The sequence below is a fragment of the Penicillium samsonianum genome, assembly GCF_028829775.1.
Source record: "Penicillium samsonianum strain IBT 33392 chromosome Unknown utg000005l_segment0_segment0, whole genome shotgun sequence".
Lineage (NCBI taxonomy): Eukaryota > Fungi > Ascomycota > Eurotiomycetes > Eurotiales > Aspergillaceae > Penicillium > Penicillium samsonianum.
The window spans coordinates 1,273,330-1,289,544 of NW_026643263.1; the positions used below are offsets into that span (position 1 = coordinate 1,273,330).

Sequence of the window (16,215 nt, forward strand, 5' to 3'; positions counted from 1 at the left end):
TCCGGCGATGTATCCCCTCATGAGGAGGGAAGCAGGTACCATCACCAGAGTGTTTGCATGATTTTACTGCTCAAAGATGCGAACCAATATCTAACATTCAGCTAGGCCTAGCTCGGTTGTTGGATGGATGTATACCACATTGTATACAGTGCCGATTCCCGAGCCACCGGAGTTATAACTGTTGCACGGCTCCTCCATGCCCAGTCACCACACGTTCCTTAGCATTGACTGTTGGGGAAATACGCGCTCTGTCCCATGACTGCAGTTGCATCCACATACAAATCTCAAGGCCATGCGTGGGTGGGTATGTGCTTCTTCCTTTCCGGTAGGGTATCAGACTGTAACAAGCTCTTGAATCAGTTAAATAAATGCCTTTGCTTTTTTCTCCTTCTGACAAGCAAAAGTGTGGATTACTTCAAGATTTACAAATTTACATATTAGCCTTAATTTTCTGCTGGCAAAAAGCCCGATTGTCGTAATATGTCGCAAACCCCTGTAGATATTGAAATTGGCCATATACTCCGGCACTTTTCCTTTTTTGATATTCCTTGTGATACATTGGGAAAAGGGACAATTCCATGAGAACTTGACTTCTTTTGCTTAAATCAGCTTGCTCACTATTTAGTCTTTTCGTTCCCAGTACCATCCTAAGTAGTCCATTGCTTACTGTGGTCAAATATCGTTTACTGTATAGGTTGGCTCCCTAGGGCTACCTCTTCCCGATATGATTGACTTCCTTTGTATTTACCCCGTGTGCTTGGACGACCGCCGACGCAACACGAGAATTAAACTGGGTACCGATCTATTATCCTCTCACACATACCCAGCCTTGACAGGGAATCCTGATTCTTCGCAAGCCTTGTCGAAGTCGGACGACGTGCCAAATTCCACCAAAATGACGCCAGATATTCCAGGTCCGGAGGCTTGGCCAGTGCCTGTCCCTTGCATTCCGTTGAAACGGACTTTCGACCAAATGGAGTCGGCAATGGAAGAAGCTTCCGAGTTTACTAGGCGATTGTCGCCCACTTCTTCAATTTCAGCGCCAACAATCCGTGCATCTGGCTTGCCGGATATACCTGAACTCCCATTGCTGGACTCTGCGGTTGAATCTGATATCGACCATCGCAAAGAGAGCATTCTCCCATCGCCTGGACTGGCCCCAATTCCGGAGGAAAGCTCCGAGGACAGTGACGGCGAGGGCCTAAACCCGTTGGTACCTGTATCAATCTCCTCGTCCACTGAGATTGAATCATCGACTTTAACGTGGGACCTGTCAACACCACATTCTTTACCGGCTCCAATGAACCCAACAACAATGTCCGTTCCTGAAGTGGGTCACGATGGTTCTGACCTCGCTCCATCACCCACGCCATCTCTACCTGTAAACTCTTTATCACCAGACAACAACGATGATAATGGAGACACATCATCTGCAGCATCAACAGCTGGTGATTCAGACTCAGTTTTCGATGATGGACAATCAGACAACACATCCAGCTACACAGCGTCATTGCTATCCGATGTGAAAAACTACGCTTACGAAAATGGAAGACGTTATCACTCATACCGAGAAGGCCACTACGTCCTTCCCAACGACGAACCAGAACAAGATCGACAAGATCTACTCCATCACGTCCGGAACCTCGTGCTAAACGGCCGGCTCTTCCGAGCCCCACTGGACAGTAACATCCAACGCGCTCTCGACATTGGCACCGGAACCGGAATTTGGGCAATCGACTTCGCAGACAGCTTCCCCAGTGCCGAGGTAACAGGAACCGATCTAAGTCCCATCCAACCATCATGGGTCCCACCAAACCTTCGCTTTGTGGTGGACGACGCCGAATCGCAATGGCTGTATAGCCCAAGCCGGCCCTTTGATTTCATCCATGCCCGTGATCTGGGCGGTGCTATCGCCGACTGGCCGCGGTTGATGCGCCAGAGCTACGAGCATCTGCGTCCCGGTGGATGGGTTGAGTTACAGGAGTTTGAGGTTATGCTCAAGTCGGACGATGATTCGATCCGTCTTGCGCCGGCGTTGTGCGAGTTTCTTGATCGACTGACTCAGGCGAGTGAGGCATTTCACCGACCTATGAATATCGCTGAAGGTCACCGGCAGCGGCTGGTTGAGGCTGGTTTTGAAGATGTTCGAGATGAGGTGTACAAGGTGCGACTCTCCCCTTCCCCCGGTCTTCTTTCTGATTGGGCTTTTCTTTTTGTTTGCCTCCTTCGTCATGACTGACCTGTGTTCCTTTCTCTAGGTTCCATCGAGTGTATGGGCTAGGGATCCCGTGCAAAAGGAGATTGGTCGGTACAACCAATGCTCCCTTCTCATGGCGGTTGAATCCTACTCGCTAGCTCTTTTCACTCGTGTGCTGGGATGGTCGAATAATGATACTCAGGTTTTCCTGGCGGGGGTGCGGAAAGATCTCAAGAATCCCGCGGTGCATACGTACTGCAAGCTGCATGTTGTTTACGGTCGGAAGCCGTCTCAGTCCCAGTCGAATCGGCAATTTGACTAGGGATTCTCCCGAGGATGTTCGGAGTCAAAAGGATATTGTAGATAGATTTGATACGGCTCTATGTCTCTGGATGCGGGAGTAATGACCTATCCTGTTCGTACTCCCTCACTACTCCTTCCGCCTGGCCCCGATTTACCTGCACGTCTGCCACTAACCGCATTCGATTGGTACAACTCAGCCTTTCTGTGCTCTTTTCTCATTTTTTGGTCTCAGTTCAGTGTCCAATCACTTTTTGAAATCTGAAGCCTGGAAAAAAGAGAAACATTTACCATATCACATTCCTATCCAGAGAAAAAACCAGCCAAATGACCCCGAACTAAATATGGCTTCAGGGCAGTGGATGACCTCTTTTACTTCAAATTTCACAATGTTTTGGGCTACCTCAGGTCCTGGCTTCTGGGGCGCGGCTGCAGGATGCCTGGTAAGTTGTATTACCCGTACTCCCAACCCTCGTTTGTTTCATGCAGGAAAAAAAACCCTACAGTAGAGCTAGTCCCCTCCAAGATATCTCCCTGGGGAAACACAGCAGCTCTGAGCAATGCAATCGAACTAGTCCTTTCCCTCTGACAGGTCTTTGCAGAGAGCCCCGCGCTAATCAGCATTCAATCAAACAGTTCTTACTCTGGGTCACCTACAGCATCATCTACGCGTTTTGCTGGTCTCCTCTGCGCCACTTCCCCGGTCCAAAGCTATGGGCAATATCTCGCATCCCGTCTAATCTTTCCGTCCTCCGTGGCCATAACCACTTGGACATTCTGGCGCTGCACAAGCAGTACGGTCCCATCTTGCGCCTTGGACCCAATGAGCTGGCCTTCAACACACCACAGGCCTTTCGCGATATCTACGGTGCCAGATCTGGCGGTTGCTTCCCAAAAGATCGGAGCCAATATGTAGCCCCAGCGAATGGGGTTGATCATTTGGTCTGTGCGGTTGATAATGCGACCCACGCAAGACAGAGACGGCTGCTATCCCATGCTTTCTCTGAGAAGGCTTTAAGAGATCAAGAAGGCCTTATCACAGCTTACGTTGATACCTTGATTACCAAACTACGGTCTCAAGTTCGGCAGGGGACGTCCATCGTCGATATAATAAGTTGGATGAACTTTACCACCTTTGATATCACCGGCGATCTGATGTTCGGCGAGTCCTTCGACTGCCTGAAGGACAGCCAGCTTCACCCGTGGATTAAGTTGATCTTCAGCTCCATGAAGGCCATTGCCTTTATTGGAGCTGCGAATCAGTTCCCTATGCTCAAGGGCCTCCTAGACTTATTCATCCCACGAGAAGTCAAGCGCGTCGGCCAGGAACACTTTGAGCTGAGTGCACAGAAGGTCGATCGACGCTTGGAGTGGAATATGACTCGTCCGGACTTTATGTCTGCTATTCTCCAGCATGGACTTAGCGAGGAGAAGGGCCAGTATCGCGAAAGCGAGCGTATTATGACACGGGCTGAGATTCATTCTAATGGTTTTATGTGTGTGGTTTTCGTTGCTTTCAAATACTTCCCCCTTTTCCTTTTCTCTTGTTTTGCTCTTCCAAGCAGTTGATATACCATGCTAATGCCAATCAATAACAGTCTAATCGTGGCAGGTAGCGAAACATCCGCAACGCTACTATCCGGCTGTATCTTCTATTTGTGTACAGCCCCACATGTCATGAGCCGCCTCGTCGCCGAGATCCGCTCGACTTTCAAACAGGACAGTGACATGACCTTCCGCGCCGTAGAGGAACTCAAGTACATGAATGCTGTCATCGAGGAGTCGTTGCGTATCTACCCGCCCTTCGTGACGAGTCTGTCGCGCATTGTACCGCAAGGCGGAGCAGTTGTGAACGGCCATTTTCTCCCTGAGGATGTACGAATATACGTTTCACTTCAATATGTCATAATTGTAATCTGCGTACTAATCCTAACCAGACAGCTGTGGCATGTCACCACTACGCCTCCTATCACTCCGAGTCCAACTTCGCCTTCCCGGATGAGTTCATGCCAGAGCGCTGGCTGGGCTCCGACCCGGTCTTTGAGAATGATAAGAAAGATGTCCTGCAGCCATTCAGTCTCGGTCCACGCGTCTGCCTTGGAAAACAGTGCGTTCTTTACCATTCCTCTCTTTATCTACATTGCACCACAACCAATACTAACATATTCTCTCCCCCTAATAGCCTAGCAAATTGCGAAATCCGCCTCATCCTCTGCAAACTCCTCTACCACTTTGACGTAGCTCTACGCCCAGAGAGCACCAACTGGGCCGACCAGAAAGCCTATTTCCTTTGGGAGAAGCCGGCTCTTATGGTCACCCTGAAAGACCGATTTCCAGACACCGGTGTATCGGGATCTCAGGAGGCCATGACTATGTTCTCAAAATCATAGGGATGCGGTAGGATTTGAGGTTCGCAAATGACTTGCCTCCGCGTTCCGGTCGTACAATAGGTACAGACAAGGTTTTTCGGGGTGGGACTTATGAAAACTCTTTCGTCGGGTCATTCCTCTCCGCGCTTCCTCTGCGGCAGATTAATTTCCGCTATATTGCTCCTGGAATTCGGGTACAGTCTGTTGATGAATTGAAAGCCCAACCCTTTGGAGCTCAAAGTGGGTCTGGGCCGGAAGATGATGAAGATGATAGTGATGACGAAGAAATGCCATTCCTCCTATTCCGAGCTGATGGGTCCAATCTATCACCTTGGGGCCGCCCTTTCGGTAATATTGATATCCGTGCTGGTTTATACATGGAAGAAACCAACAAAAGCAGAGTATAAGACTTTGGAAATATGTCTAGGTTGCTTCTTCCCTTTGGTGTCGGGTCTAAAGAATACGCTCGAGATAGTACTGGGAGGTAGATTGGATTGTATGCCAGTCCGACACCTATAAATTATCCTCATGAACTTTATCAAGTCTGTGGTTGGAATGGAATTTTGGAAACCCATGGTGTCCAGCTTCACAAGGTGCTATTGAATTGGGCGGACAGGGTTGAAATGGGCGATTGGGAAGTGGATGAGAATGGGGTTGCTGGTGGAATTGAGAAGTTCAAGGACGCTGGTACGCCTGGTAATTGGGAGAAGTATCAGATCCCGCTGTCTTGGTGAGACGATTTATTACACCTATATCAACTCAAGTACTAAGGATTCAAGTACAGTGCTTCCGGAAATCGGAGTCACCACCTACACTCTTTCATTGTTTTTCAAACCCTAGTGCCAATGAACCCCAGGCTACTTTCAGAATAGGTTTAGAACACCCCCAGTTTCTTTCCTACCTCGGTGCCCCACGTCCAACATTCCCATCCCCGTGTTCCTTGAGAACTGACCACACTGGTGGCACAATGAACCATTACATTATCGAATAACCTAGCACCCCTATAATCTCAAGAAGGAAACTTCAACCTGCTCACTAGTAATGGGGTGAGTAGGGATGAGCACGGTGCGGCCCTGATGTCATAATCTGTTTGGTAGCCAAGTTGCCTAAGGCTTCACTCCATGATGTCTTCGTCTCTCTTTTCCTTCCCCACTGAGCGATGGAGTGGTTACTGTATTGATCCGTATATAAAATTTAAGTTTTAGTTGTTTTGCAGCTCAGAATTACTGACAATTTATTCCTCAGGGGACAAAAACTGTTGCAGGCACAGCAGTTCTCCAGCTATCAGGAACAAGCAGGTGAACACCGTCCCTGACAGCCCTCCGTAGCCCCCTTCTTCCTATGGATGGTTGAAAACCGTATCCCTGGATTCAGACTGCCACATGCTCTTCTTGTACTGCATACATCTGATCATCGGCAATAGATATAGAAATGACACAGTCCAATTGGGAAAGAGCATGCATTAAGTCATTCGCTGTCCTGAGGCCATTTACTGTGAGGTGGACATCAAAGATTCGGCTTTGCTTTCCAACATCTATTTGTAGTCCCATTTGTGATCTTCTCAGACTCGACACAGATTGTGATTGATCCTTTGCGGCTGATGAGGGACTCCCCGCCTGATCCGTCGCCACCTCTTCTAGCCGTGTCACCGATCGCAAGTAGAAGCCAGTTCCCATCAGAGTTTGCAGAATAGCTTGTAGGCCATCGTCTCTGGCGCGGTAGCGGACCACAGCAGAAACTTCCATGGCAGTTTGCAGATGGAAGCGTCGTTGCAGAAAATGCCAGAATGTCGGATAGATATAAACCGTGATAAAATATAGCAGAGTAGAGACGGATGCTAGCCTGAGGAGTCCGGCACCACATGCGGCTCCCACTGCTGCGCTTAGCCAGACTGCGGCTGCTGTGGTGAGGCCCCGGACCTCGTTCCGATGCTTGAAGATGAGCCCACCACCGATGAACCCAATTCCAGACACAATCTGGGCTGCAATCCGCGATGGGTCTAGTACAACCAAATCACTTAGAACATCAAGGGTGCCAAATTTCGATATCAACATAAAAAGAGCGGCGCCTATCCCAACAAGGGTGTTAGTACGCAACCCAGCGCTCTTATGCTGCAATTCTCGTTCGATGCCGATTGCGGCGGAGAGCCCGGCAGCTACCAGCAACTGACCGAACTGCGCCCAAGATTGCCCTTGGCTCTGATCAAATTGGTTAGACATTTTTAATATTATTGCTGCGGGGGAATGAGATGAAGAGGGCGAGGGCAGGGCTGCGCTGCGCGACCTATATAGTCGATCTGACGGATTTGCTGGGATGCTATTTTTAATGACATCACTGTTTTCCTGCAGGACCTAACAGACATAAGTGGACCGGAAGATTAGATAATCCGATTGTGTAATGATGTGTACTGCATAAACCTCGCAACAAATGCACCCAGATCACCTTCACGGAACCTGAGCGTTTCACAAAGCATGTCTAAGCCCTGGGTGGAGAAAGACGGGCCATTATGTCGGATATCTTAACTATGTAGTGGATTTGCATCTTTATCTACCATAGGCGATTGCAATTTGTGATGTATACATATTCTAGACAGGGAAATTATTTGACACCTCAATCAATGTATTCAAAGTCTGTTCCATCATCCCTTGACGATATGAGCGCCAGAGTAACTAGCTTTAGAATAAGTTTAATTGGCACCAGAACTTCATGGTGGTCATACTGACTGTAGTAATCGGAAAGGATGAAATAGGGAGTGCTTCCACTTTCTAGTCGTGCGTTGTGTATTCTATACTATGTGGATGTTTCTATATCACTTTGCCCACCTCCGACTTGTATACCTACCAGCTGGGGGTGGTGCCGTCAGAGCTCCAGAACTCTCCCGCACCGTTTTCTTTGGTCAAACCATCGATTTTGGTGACAATTGCATTCACGCTAACCTCAATCTCTAGCAAAGCACCGGGGAATCCCATCGATTGGGCAGCGTTGTCTCCAGCATCTGTCTTGACCGAACTACAGGAAAATATTAGTCAACACCTCAAGCAAGACAAAGAGTCAAAAGATAGCTCCATACCCAGGATCGATAGCCAAGGTAGCAATATCATCATGTTCATAGTTAATTTTCCGGACAAAGAAGTTCGCCGCAGCCTTGCTAGCGCCGTATGGCGCAATCTTGAGCGGAATATCTTGCATCCCTCCAATCGTTGACAAAAGAGTGCTAATGAGGACGAAGCGAGCAGATGACGACTTCTGAAGGAGAGGGAGAGTAGCTTGGAAGAGACGGACAGGTCCAAAAGTGTTCACATCTATATGGGCTTGAATCTGGGCAATGCTAGACTCAGCAACGGTGGTGAAAGCGGTTGTGTCGAAGACTCCCGCATTGGCGATGACGATGTCCAAAGCCGATACGCCATGGCTAGACAATGACTCCACTGCTGTTTTGGCGTCGGTGTCGGAGCTGGCGTCGATCTTAACAAGAATTATCCGACTGCTCTCCCCCTTGGGAAGGTCGGAGAGAGATGTTGCCTCCGATGAGCTTGGGTTGCGAACAGCTGCGATTACGGTCACATTATCGCGAGCCAGATACTTGCTAACCAGAGCACGGCCAATTCCTGGAATTGTTAAATTTAAACGAAAGGGGCTAAAAGTTCAAATATGGCTTACCTTTGTTGGCACCGGAAATCAAGATGGTAGACATGATGTTACGCGTTACGTTTTTGGCCTTTGGTATATTTCGTGTGCTTATGTTGAGACCACGTTGGGATCAAAGGTAGGAGGAAGAGAGTATTGGGAAAAAAGCAAACTTGGGGGCCGCCCCCAACTTTCTTGCTATCTAATTTAGCCTGAAGCACGCCACCTTCTAAGGCTAGACGTCCGTCAACCCAGGTCTCACAGAATCATACTACTGTAGCCTAGTTTTGCAGGAAATTACCATTTGCTAAACTCGTAAAGATCAGTCTTTTTTTACGGTTGAACCGCAGCTATAAGCGTTTCGACCGCGACCTCGGCTGCCCCCTTACCCGTCGCCCCACATGAACCATGCCCCGAACTGTTTGTTTGACCTGTTTAAGCCAAAAATTGCCTGGACGAACCTTCTTATACCGTACTAGTAGTAGTAGTAGTAGTAGATTTCATTTACCCCGACCCCTCGCAGAGTTGATTTCCCAACTAGACTGAAATACGAATCCGTACCCAGCCTAGTGGGTTGTGGTTTATAATCCAACTCGCGAGCGGTCAGGGTAAATGAATTTACTTCTACTACTACTACTACTACTGCTGCTGCTGCTACTACTACTACTGCTGCTACTACTACTACTGCTGCTGCTGCTGCTGCTGCTGCTGTGATTTTGAGGCTAGCAGCGACTCTCCAGCGACTCTCCCTAACCGAATTTTTGTTTCATACTCTGGTTGTCGATCTCATTGAAGATACGATGGCCGCCGCTATGGTCGTTTAATTTGTTACCGCTCATGCCGAACATTCAACAAACTGGAAAAGGCGGTACTTCACAAGGCTTAGTAGCCTACGGTGAAGAGCTTTTACAGAATAAGGGGTTGAGGTTCGTAACCCACACACGAAAGAGACGAAAAGAAATCCTCTAAAGTTGGCCCCACTAGCCAGGAACGACTGACCAAGTTTCGCCAGTAAAAACCAGTCCCCCATCTAGCTTTAGCTGTTCCGGGTCGAGATACACACTCATTCCAACATTATTCCCCCGAATATCAAACACACGGAAAACCAAATACACCTCTGAATAGTCATCCTTGTTGTGGATAACTCTCATCTAGATTCGGTCAACATTTATGTTCTGTTGGTGATGATCAATGCACTCACTCTCTCATACTGATTCTTGCTCATAAAGAAGGGGTGACCCATAGGCCCTGTCGTTGCCTTGACTTCAATGAAATATTTCGGACGCTTGTCGGCCCATTCCTCGACATCAAGGTACCCACGATCAATAAGCAAGGCTGTAAATTCACCCGCTCTATCTTCATAAGTAATGTCGGCCGTCTCCCTCCCGTACCAGGGCCCCATGTCGGCATAGTCTGGATGAACCGTGACATATCGGCGAATTGTGCTTTGCCAGTTTCGCTCACTCCAGTCCGTTAATGGTGGGTTCAGTCTAGCGAGAAGCTCAAATACCTGCACGAAAATTAGTCTGATTTTGGGCATGAAATGGAATGAGAAGCTAAAAAAAATGCAGCATACATAAAGCTCTCCCGCAGCCCCAATCTTCCGGTCTCTTTCAATCTGGCTATCTGAGCGGAATGCACCCCTCACTCCAATACCATCGAAGCCCTCGAATTGATGGCGGCCTTCCTCTGCTGGTAGAGCTTCATTTAGCTCGCTCATATTGAATGTCCCACTTGAGGGAAACATGGCTCTTCGTGCAGCCACTAGCACGTTATCGATAAGTCTCCGATACTGCATACTGTCTTCGGAAATATTGGGTGAGTACATGGGTGTTGGCCGACTGTGACTAGGGGTGGGCGAATGGGGCGTCATTTCAGTTTGGTGAATGGTTACTTGCTCTGGAGTATTCCTCCGGGATATGGAATCCTGAATGTAGGAAGGCGTGACAAAATCCCTTGACTGTGTGAGATCTTCACCGGTTGTTGTACGAGGACTCTGTGGGCTTTCGAGAGGTATTTCGGCGTCGAAGTTGGAATCTTCGTTCGGTATGTCAACTTCGATGATACCCTGACGTTCCAGAACCAGATCGGTAGCAGATGGATGGATGCTCAGGATCATGGACATCACATTTATTGCATCACTTTCGACCTTGTCAAGTATTTGTGTTATGGGATCCCGCATGAGTCAGTCGACAAGCTGCCTGGGTAGAAGGTCGCAAAAGCAAAGCTCCTGCGCTTTCCTATCCCTGGGGACGTAGATAGAGAGACGAGACGCTTCTTCGCTGATGTGTAGTTTCCCAATCAACTCTTCCACGTCGGCCACTTTGCCATCTTGAGAGATGCGCAGGATCGAGACAATGCCATCTGTTGTTTCGACACTAGCTGTCTGAAGTAACTTATAAAGCTCTAGGGGGCCGGCTTGATACCTCGGGCTATTAAATGTACCTGCGATACTGAGCAAGAATGCCAACACATAAGCAATATTCGCCATGTCAGTAGATAAATGCACTCACCGGAGAATAGAATGTGCCTTTCGTTTCAAATCTCGATTGGGCCATGGGTTGAGCCGTGTTGTCTCGCCCGAGAAGGATGTCAATTCCTTGACGGCAACAGAAAGGTAGCGGTGGGAGAGACTGGCCCACTCAAAAAGGTCTTCAGTTGGCGAACTTCTTCTTGGCTAAAGTCAAGAATCTTGATTTTTCCTCGAAATCGTGATGCCAAGTGCTCTCGATCCGTAATGGCGAACTGGGTATCCTCTGACCTAAGAGCCTTTGTGCCGTCAGAGTAGACAACGGGGAAAATCGGTCTTTTCAACAATGGCTTCGGATCAAGATTAACATAATCCTCCTCTGCGTCAAGAAGTGCATTAAGAGACCATATCTTGGATTTTGTATCGTTCAGTGTTGCGTGCGCACTTGTCTCCAGCAGGTCGTCATAGACCATCTGAAGGGTTAGCGTTTTGACCCCCAAAGTGTCAATGAAGAAATCTTTGAGGTCCTCATAATGGTCATTGAGCGTGACCTTTCCACGTATCTCTGTAGTGCTTGACCACAAGCATTCACTTGCCCGGTACCAACCAGACTGGGCTTCCCTAGTCACAAAAATCAAGGGTTCGACTTCAAATGCGTGCCTGGCGCCAGCTGATTAGTCTTCAGCATCTATGGAGTGTAAAAATGACCAACTTACCGTATATCATCAACAAAGACAAGATCTTTCATGTCAGTGAGATAGTTGTAAAAATCAAAAATTGGAGTGAATTGCTGGAAACCTTCATCCCTTCGAGCTGCCAATTCAGCCGTCACATCAGACCAAGAAGCCGCCGTGATGCCTAAAGCTTGCTTGAAAAAGGTTGAAAGCTGAAGTAGCTGATCTCTAGGAACAAATTGTCCATAGAGATGCTGAAGTGGAAATTTGGTAATCATGTTTAACGGCCCCTCCCATAAACATCGCTCGGGACTAGCCCAGACGGCGAAATCGTCATCGTCCTCATCAAGCTTGGGAACGTAAATGTATTTTCCGTCCTCAAAAGTGGTCCTAGATTTGATTCTTAATATCAATAATGTATCGGACTGTCATAGGCGCTCACTTTATGTAGTTCCTCATGACCAGCTGACTTTCGCTACCAAGATATTTGGCATTGATTGCACCGTAAAGTCTGCAGATGCGTTCATAGTCTTCAATGGAAGTGGCATAAGGGTTCGTTTCTTTGAGCCATCTCAGGATGTCGAGTAAAAATTCGACATTATCATCTTGTTTGACACAAAGCTCTGTATGAAGAAAAATCCATTTTGAACTTAGCTGCTCCACAGACAACGTTCCCTCGAGCTCCAAGAATGGAAACCTCTCATTTGATTTTAAGAACCGCGAACGCTGCTCAAGAAGGTTGGGTAATGGGAGGTATGTCTGATCAAGCTGGCATTGTCCTGGAAGTTTCATGCCACAGAGCCGCTTTGCGTCCGTTTCTCGAATAAGCTGTTTCAAGTCATCATTTTTGCGTAAGGTTCCTCCTTCAGAGCTCCAAAGGTGTTGCAGGAGCCCGAGGAGCTTCTCTGGTCGGAATTTAGCCACATAGTCCCAGGCAAGGGAGAGACTTTTTCCGTCTCTGGCGATGAGTCTCAGTTTGTTCCTTATCCCGAGATTGTCTTGTAGCCATTTATTCCATGAGAGATGACCTGAGTTTGGCGCTTCCGGGACTTCCTGGAGTGAGGTCGGGTGGATGAAAGATACGCTGAGGCCTGGCAAGTTATCCGTCGCCTCTAGGAGGGCTTCTGGTCCGTAGGGATGGTCTGATGATAGATAACAGTCCACTTGGTGTGGTCTTATCGGAGAGCCAGAATGCGAGTAGATGCAAATATGTCTCAGCTCATCTTTATTCTGCTTGAACTGGTGGGTCAGGTACAAGAAGTGCAAGTGCGCCCTTGATTCGTCCATGCTTGGATACGCAGCAGCGGAGCAACTCTTCCTCAGAATTGAATTCCGCACTTGTATGACCGATGGCTCGGTAACCCCCAAAAGAATAAAAAGGGATCGGCGGTTTTCATTCGCTGCCGCATTTGGATCCAAAACACGAAGATCTAAGCCTGGAGGAATGGAAATGCCGTCTATTGTTGGAAAAAAAACAGAGCCGGAATCGGCCGTAACCCAGGGACCGCTTCGTAGAGGAAGGAGTTCCAATGATACTAGACTGTCCTTGTGCGTTTCCGCAACTACAGATAGGAGCTTTGCGACGCGGCTGTGGCTATCCTCACTCGTGGACATTGATTGAATCCGGGACGCAGCGCTTTCAAGATCTTTGTACAGCATGCAGAAAAGTAAATCATAACTCATGGTTTCCAGACCATAATGACGAAGGGCTTTCTGAGATGCATACGGGTAATGACTGGAGAGAAAAGGGTCGATATCTGAGTCGTCCAGCAGGGGATTTCCATCGCTATCCATGAAATCTGTTGCCAGAACCTTCACATCTTTTATCTTCCGAGGGGAGCCATGTCGAGACCTGACACCAGGCTGTATATCTAGTCTCTCCGCAATTGTTGAATGAAGATGCGCCCAAAAAGTACCAACTGCGTCGTCTGGCGACGGAAGATACATTGGCCACGTATAGCCTAGGTCAGGGTCATACCAGAACCCCCGGATCGCCTGCACAAATGCTAAGGCAATGTGGTTCACAAGTTCGATGTTTCGTCTCGATGTTGCGGAGATATCTTGCCGACTGGCAGTTGTGTCAAAGTCTGATTGTATCAAAAACTACATATGAATTAGCAAAAGCATGAAATTGCCCCGTGATCTAGTTTTGCTGCTCACCTTGAAGTTGGTTTCTCTGACAGGTAAAAAAGCAAAAACTGATTGTTGTTCAAGAAGTGGCTTTCTATCATCCGTCAGGGGGAATGCGAGCACGATTTCGGCCTTGGAAGAGCTTCGCCTCGCTTCAGGGGTGTCCGAGAGTTCACGATTGTCGCTTCTCGGGAGACCAGTTGCCATGTAACGAGTGACAAAATAGCCCTTTTTCTCAATAAAACTGTTGCCATTCATATCAATTGACTCAGTCTTGAGAAAAACATCACGCTGAGAATTGTTCTCCAAGTAGAACTTTTTGGAGTTCTGCAATTCATCAACTCCATCGTAGAAGGACACCCGTATCTCCTTCAAATTCCTCAGAAAGAGAAGACATGTCTGCTCCAAGTCATTGAGCTGTTTGAATATGGTTCTATGAAGATGTTCGATATCTTCTGTCTCCCCGTTCTGGTGAAGGTGAAGGGTTATGCGAGTCAACGGATCTGGCAATATCTCATCGGAATCTTGCCACACTGGTAAGACCATTCCAAGACCAGGATCACCCTTCTCATGCTTGAAATAAAAAGTATAATTGCCAGATTGAATATCAACTTTCCAAGCCGCGATGAACACTGATTTGAATCCGATGCCCTTCGCTCCAATGTAGCCGTGCGATGCCGCTTTGGTGCTCTCACCAACCGAGCAAATAGCTGACAGATTCTCCTTTGTAAACCCATCTTCATTGCACTCAAGGACAATTCTGTCGGGATACACGTTGAAAGCAATGAAAGGTAGTTCATTTCTCCCAGCCGCTCTTGTGAATCGATTATCATCCGCGTTCTGAAGGAGTTCGAAGACGAAACGAGCGTTGCTGCTGTAGATATTTTTGGCGAGTCTAGAGATCTCAAATTAGTGAGATTTCTTCTTGAAAGTTGCTGGTCTGTTCAAAAAGGCATACGTTTGAATGGAATGCCCAATTTTCTTGTCCTTAGCTAACATGCTCTCTTCGATCTCGCGCCGAAGCTCTGGTTTTATTCGTCCAATCTCGTCAAGGGAGCTAGGTTGGATGAATCCGTATTCCTTCGCAATCCCGATAACCGCATTTTTCGCTGCATGTCTGCTGGTCATGATTTTTATTTATGATGTTTTTGTTTTCTTTTGAATGATGCGCGATGGGGAAATTATGGAAGAAAAGCGAGCCCCTCAATATGAGGAAATGATGGTCTTCGGTTTTCGGCCCCCAAGGCTAGGGCGCTTAGAGAACGTGTCATGCAGATTTGTTGGATCGATCCCTATAGGCTGCCCGAGTGCAATTTGCCTTGGTTTCAGGTTACAGTATGTTGGCGCAGTTTTGCGGGGGTGACCTTTGATTCAACAAGGCCACGCGTGGAGGATTGTTTGGTGGCCTTGGAAGCCCTTGAGAGATTGATAAACTTTGACTTGCACTGCTAACTTTATTTGTCGCTGTAAGTATTTATCTTTGAAATCTGCCTTCAAGAGAGAAAAGATTGGGCTCAAATCCGAGGCTGCTCCCACAAACACCCCTGGTTCTACTCGCGCATTGGGGATGTGATTGCCTCGCGCTAGTATCATATGGTCACAAATGGCGCGTCATCTTGCAGCGAATGATACTTCTTGTATGTCTGGACAGCCCCGCCTTATGTGCTAATGAATATGAGCGTGCCTGGTACCTTCTCCAAGGATCCCGGATTCGTTGATCACAGAAATATTCTCTCACCCGCGAACATCAAGGCATTGGCGGATAGTTTTCATTAGAAGCAACTATATCTGCCCAGCCATAAAGCTTATTTCGAGAGCCGCAAAATATTGGAAATGTTATTTTCCGGAAAATACTTGGGCCGGGTCGCTTGATCAGCTGATGCTAGCCAATTGGATCCAACGCTGATCGTGCTTCCGATCTGTTTGTTTGGCGTTGTTTAAGCCAAAGTTGCCCGGTTGAACGTTTTTATAATTTTGAGTCTAGCAGCAATTCTCGCCAGTCTATCATTTTGGTCCATACTCTAGTTGGCGGTGTCGATGATTCAGCCAGCCCCGATGTTGAAATAGTACACTGAGGAACTATACAGCATGTAAAATGAAGGGAGTATCTCTTGCAAAGTAATACTTGGAAGTATCAAAAATAATTGTAAAACTGTCTGATTTCTTCATACATAGAAAGAAGCCCATATTTATAGGCTTCTCCTTCTCTCCCCCTGGAATCTCTCAATTGATCAATTTGTAATGGAAACAGAGTGGTAAATCAGAAAGAAAGAGCTGAATGAGCGGTGATAGCACTGAGTGCTGGATTGTCCCAGGTTCCATTGACTGAATGCAGCCTGAATTGAAATGGCTTCCTGTGCTACAACAAACTGGCGGTTGTATACAGGAATTGGTGGTGTAGACGGCAAACTGCATCGACGGCGCTAATCTCGATTCCGTAGGACTTCG

The 16,215-nt window shown here is 47.7% G+C and overlaps 6 protein-coding genes across 6 annotated transcripts; 2 read left to right on the forward strand and 4 right to left on the reverse strand.

Moving 5' to 3' along the window:
- Positions 1-724: 724 nt before the first annotated feature.
- On the forward strand, positions 725-2,519 carry N7471_009403 (class I SAM-dependent methyltransferase; the record flags this gene model as incomplete). Its single annotated transcript, XM_057282122.1, has 2 exons — positions 725-2,164; positions 2,259-2,519. The coding sequence occupies 2 exons, from the start codon at positions 725-727 to the stop codon at positions 2,517-2,519; spliced, it is 1,701 nt and encodes a 566-aa protein (XP_057133005.1).
- Positions 2,520-2,886: 367 nt separating this feature from the next.
- On the forward strand, positions 2,887-4,887 carry N7471_009404 (cytochrome P450; the record flags this gene model as incomplete). Its single annotated transcript, XM_057282123.1, has 5 exons — positions 2,887-2,940; positions 3,134-3,993; positions 4,096-4,372; positions 4,435-4,604; positions 4,680-4,887. The coding sequence occupies 5 exons, from the start codon at positions 2,887-2,889 to the stop codon at positions 4,885-4,887; spliced, it is 1,569 nt and encodes a 522-aa protein (XP_057133006.1).
- Positions 4,888-6,236: 1,349 nt separating this feature from the next.
- On the reverse strand, positions 6,237-7,085 carry N7471_009405 (MgtC/SapB family protein; the record flags this gene model as incomplete). The annotated part of the gene is made up of 1 exon (XM_057282124.1): positions 6,237-7,085. One exon carries the CDS (start codon positions 7,083-7,085, stop codon positions 6,237-6,239), a length of 849 nt encoding a protein of 282 aa, XP_057133007.1.
- A 559-nt stretch (positions 7,086-7,644) lies between these two features.
- N7471_009406 (uncharacterized protein) lies at positions 7,645-8,724 on the reverse strand. Its single transcript, XM_057282125.1, has 3 exons — positions 8,527-8,724; positions 7,937-8,474; positions 7,645-7,875 (listed from the first exon to the last, which is right to left on the reverse strand). The coding sequence occupies exons 1-3, from the start codon at positions 8,558-8,560 to the stop codon at positions 7,704-7,706; spliced, it is 744 nt and encodes a 247-aa protein (XP_057133008.1). The 5' UTR covers positions 8,561-8,724; the 3' UTR covers positions 7,645-7,703.
- Positions 8,725-9,411: 687 nt separating this feature from the next.
- N7471_009407 (uncharacterized protein) lies at positions 9,412-10,675 on the reverse strand (the record flags this gene model as incomplete). Its single annotated transcript, XM_057282126.1, has 3 exons — positions 9,412-9,644; positions 9,695-10,003; positions 10,070-10,675. The coding sequence occupies 3 exons, from the start codon at positions 10,673-10,675 to the stop codon at positions 9,474-9,476; spliced, it is 1,086 nt and encodes a 361-aa protein (XP_057133009.1). The 3' UTR covers positions 9,412-9,473.
- Positions 10,676-10,678: 3 nt separating this feature from the next.
- Positions 10,679-14,895, reverse strand: N7471_009408 (uncharacterized protein; the record flags this gene model as incomplete). Its single annotated transcript, XM_057282127.1, has 7 exons — positions 10,679-10,946; positions 11,007-11,134; positions 11,161-11,623; positions 11,680-12,027; positions 12,080-13,740; positions 13,798-14,662; positions 14,726-14,895. 7 exons carry the CDS (start codon positions 14,893-14,895, stop codon positions 10,679-10,681), a joined length of 3,903 nt encoding a protein of 1,300 aa, XP_057133010.1.
- Between the last annotated feature and the right edge of the window lie 1,320 nt (positions 14,896-16,215).

Bases quoted from the DNA above. Each gene is read 5' to 3' on its own strand.
- N7471_009406 (XM_057282125.1), bottom strand. From the start codon at position 8,560: ATGTCTACCATCTTGATTTCCGGTGCCAACAAAG. The intron at 8,475-8,526 runs GTAAGCCATATT...TAACAATTCCAG, and splicing joins GATTTCCGGTGCCAACAAAG to GAATTGGCCGTGCTCTGGTT. The intron at 7,876-7,936 runs GTATGGAGCTAT...ATTTTCCTGTAG, and splicing joins ACCTTGGCTATCGATCCTGG to TTCGGTCAAGACAGATGCTG.